General features: G+C 36.3%; 1 protein-coding gene across 1 annotated transcript; it reads left to right on the top strand.

Moving 5' to 3' along the window:
• Positions 1 to 375: 375 nt before the first annotated feature.
• On the top strand, positions 376 to 1,168 carry LOC129570821 (1-phosphatidylinositol 4,5-bisphosphate phosphodiesterase gamma-1-like; the record flags this gene model as incomplete). Its single annotated transcript, XM_055450544.1, has 1 exon — positions 376 to 1,168. A coding segment is annotated over exon 1 (793 nt), but the record flags the coding sequence as incomplete, so codon positions are not given.
• Positions 1,169 to 1,481: the final 313 nt, after the last annotated feature.

Here is a 1,481-nt window from a genome sequence, read left to right as displayed (position 1 = left end):
CTATTAGGATCGACCAATCTAGTAGGCAGGTTTGGTTTTTGCGCTCAACATTTGTGTGACGAACGACGTTTGTGTGTTTGGTTTTTGCGCTCAGAAAATTTACAATATACTTATTCGCATTTTTTGTTTCTATTATACTTCTGTAAATACATGTTCCAACTGGGTCAAAAAATGGATTTCTGAGTTTTTGCCAAGATTCCGTATGAAATGGTCGAACTGTCAAAAGTAAGCATACTATTGTATATTTGGGCGTTAAGGTGAATATTCCTTCTACCGAATAGCTTAATGTAATCAACTTCATTTCACATTAAGCGATAATTATTATTATTTAATTATATTGATATTGGAAATCACAAGAATGAAAAAAATAGGTTAATGCTTATTATGTTTTCACAAACAGCTGCAAAAACATTCGATGTGCATGGTGCTGTGGTTAACGTTATGTTTGAGAACAACGACCCAGAAGTACAATTCAAATTAAGAATCCAAACTCCATCAATGGAAAGTCCTTTTGAAATAGGGTTCAAGTGTCAGGAGCTCGCAAATGAATGGGAGAAAGCAATAAAAGAAGCGGCTCAACTAGCAAGTCAACTGGAAACACAGCGTCGGAAAAAAGAGAGGAATGCTCGTGTTGCAAAGGAAATGTCTGATTTAATTATTTATTTCCGAAGTGTTCCGTTCAAGGATAAGGGTTGGATTTACTACGAAATGTCCAGTTTCCCTGAGACAAAAGCAGAAAAATATTTCATTCAGCAATACTCTCAAATGTGTCTTAAATACCATCGAAATCAAATAAGTCGTGTTTATCCGAAAGGGCAAAGGCTTGATTCATCAAATTTCAATCCTGTCCCATTTTGGAATGTTGGATCCCAAATGATCGCACTTAATTACCAAACACCAGATAAACCAATGCAAGTGAACCAAGCTAAATTTCGAGACAATGGAGCTTGTGGCTATATACTGAAGCCTCAATTCATGCTAAGAGATTATTTCGACCCAAACGAATCAAGTACTTTAATAAATGTTCAAAAGGCGTTCGTTACAATCCGAATAATTGGTGCTCGACATCTTTGCAAATCAGGGAGGAATGTCAATAGTCCTTTAGTGGAAATAGAGTTATTGGGTGCCAACTTTGATGCTGGGATCAAACATCGAACAAAAGCAGTTGGTATGTATTATTTATTTATTTACACCGCCAAAAAACTAGCTGAATATTTAGTTTGACAGGAAAATGACTCCAAGAGTCATGAAAGTTTCAACGGACAAGAGGTCCATGCGGACGGACGAAATTTGACAAAAAAAAGAGTATATTATATGAATAAATGAATAAATTTTTCAAAGTGAACAACAGCCTTTCTGATCATGAAAATAGTAAACAATACAGCGGCACCTGGGGACTAAGTGCAACGTGTCATACTTTCAACGTTTGAATTACGACACTGCGCCTTCTTGAGAGTTCTCATATAAATGAGCCCAGAAGC

This window comes from Sitodiplosis mosellana, unplaced genomic scaffold, assembly GCF_009176505.1.
Source record: "Sitodiplosis mosellana isolate CC-2019 unplaced genomic scaffold, AAFC_SMos_1.0 Smas_scaffold_135, whole genome shotgun sequence".
In the NCBI taxonomy this organism is placed as follows: Eukaryota; Metazoa; Arthropoda; class Insecta; order Diptera; family Cecidomyiidae; genus Sitodiplosis; species Sitodiplosis mosellana.
This window is presented reverse-complemented; position numbering and strand designations above follow the sequence as displayed.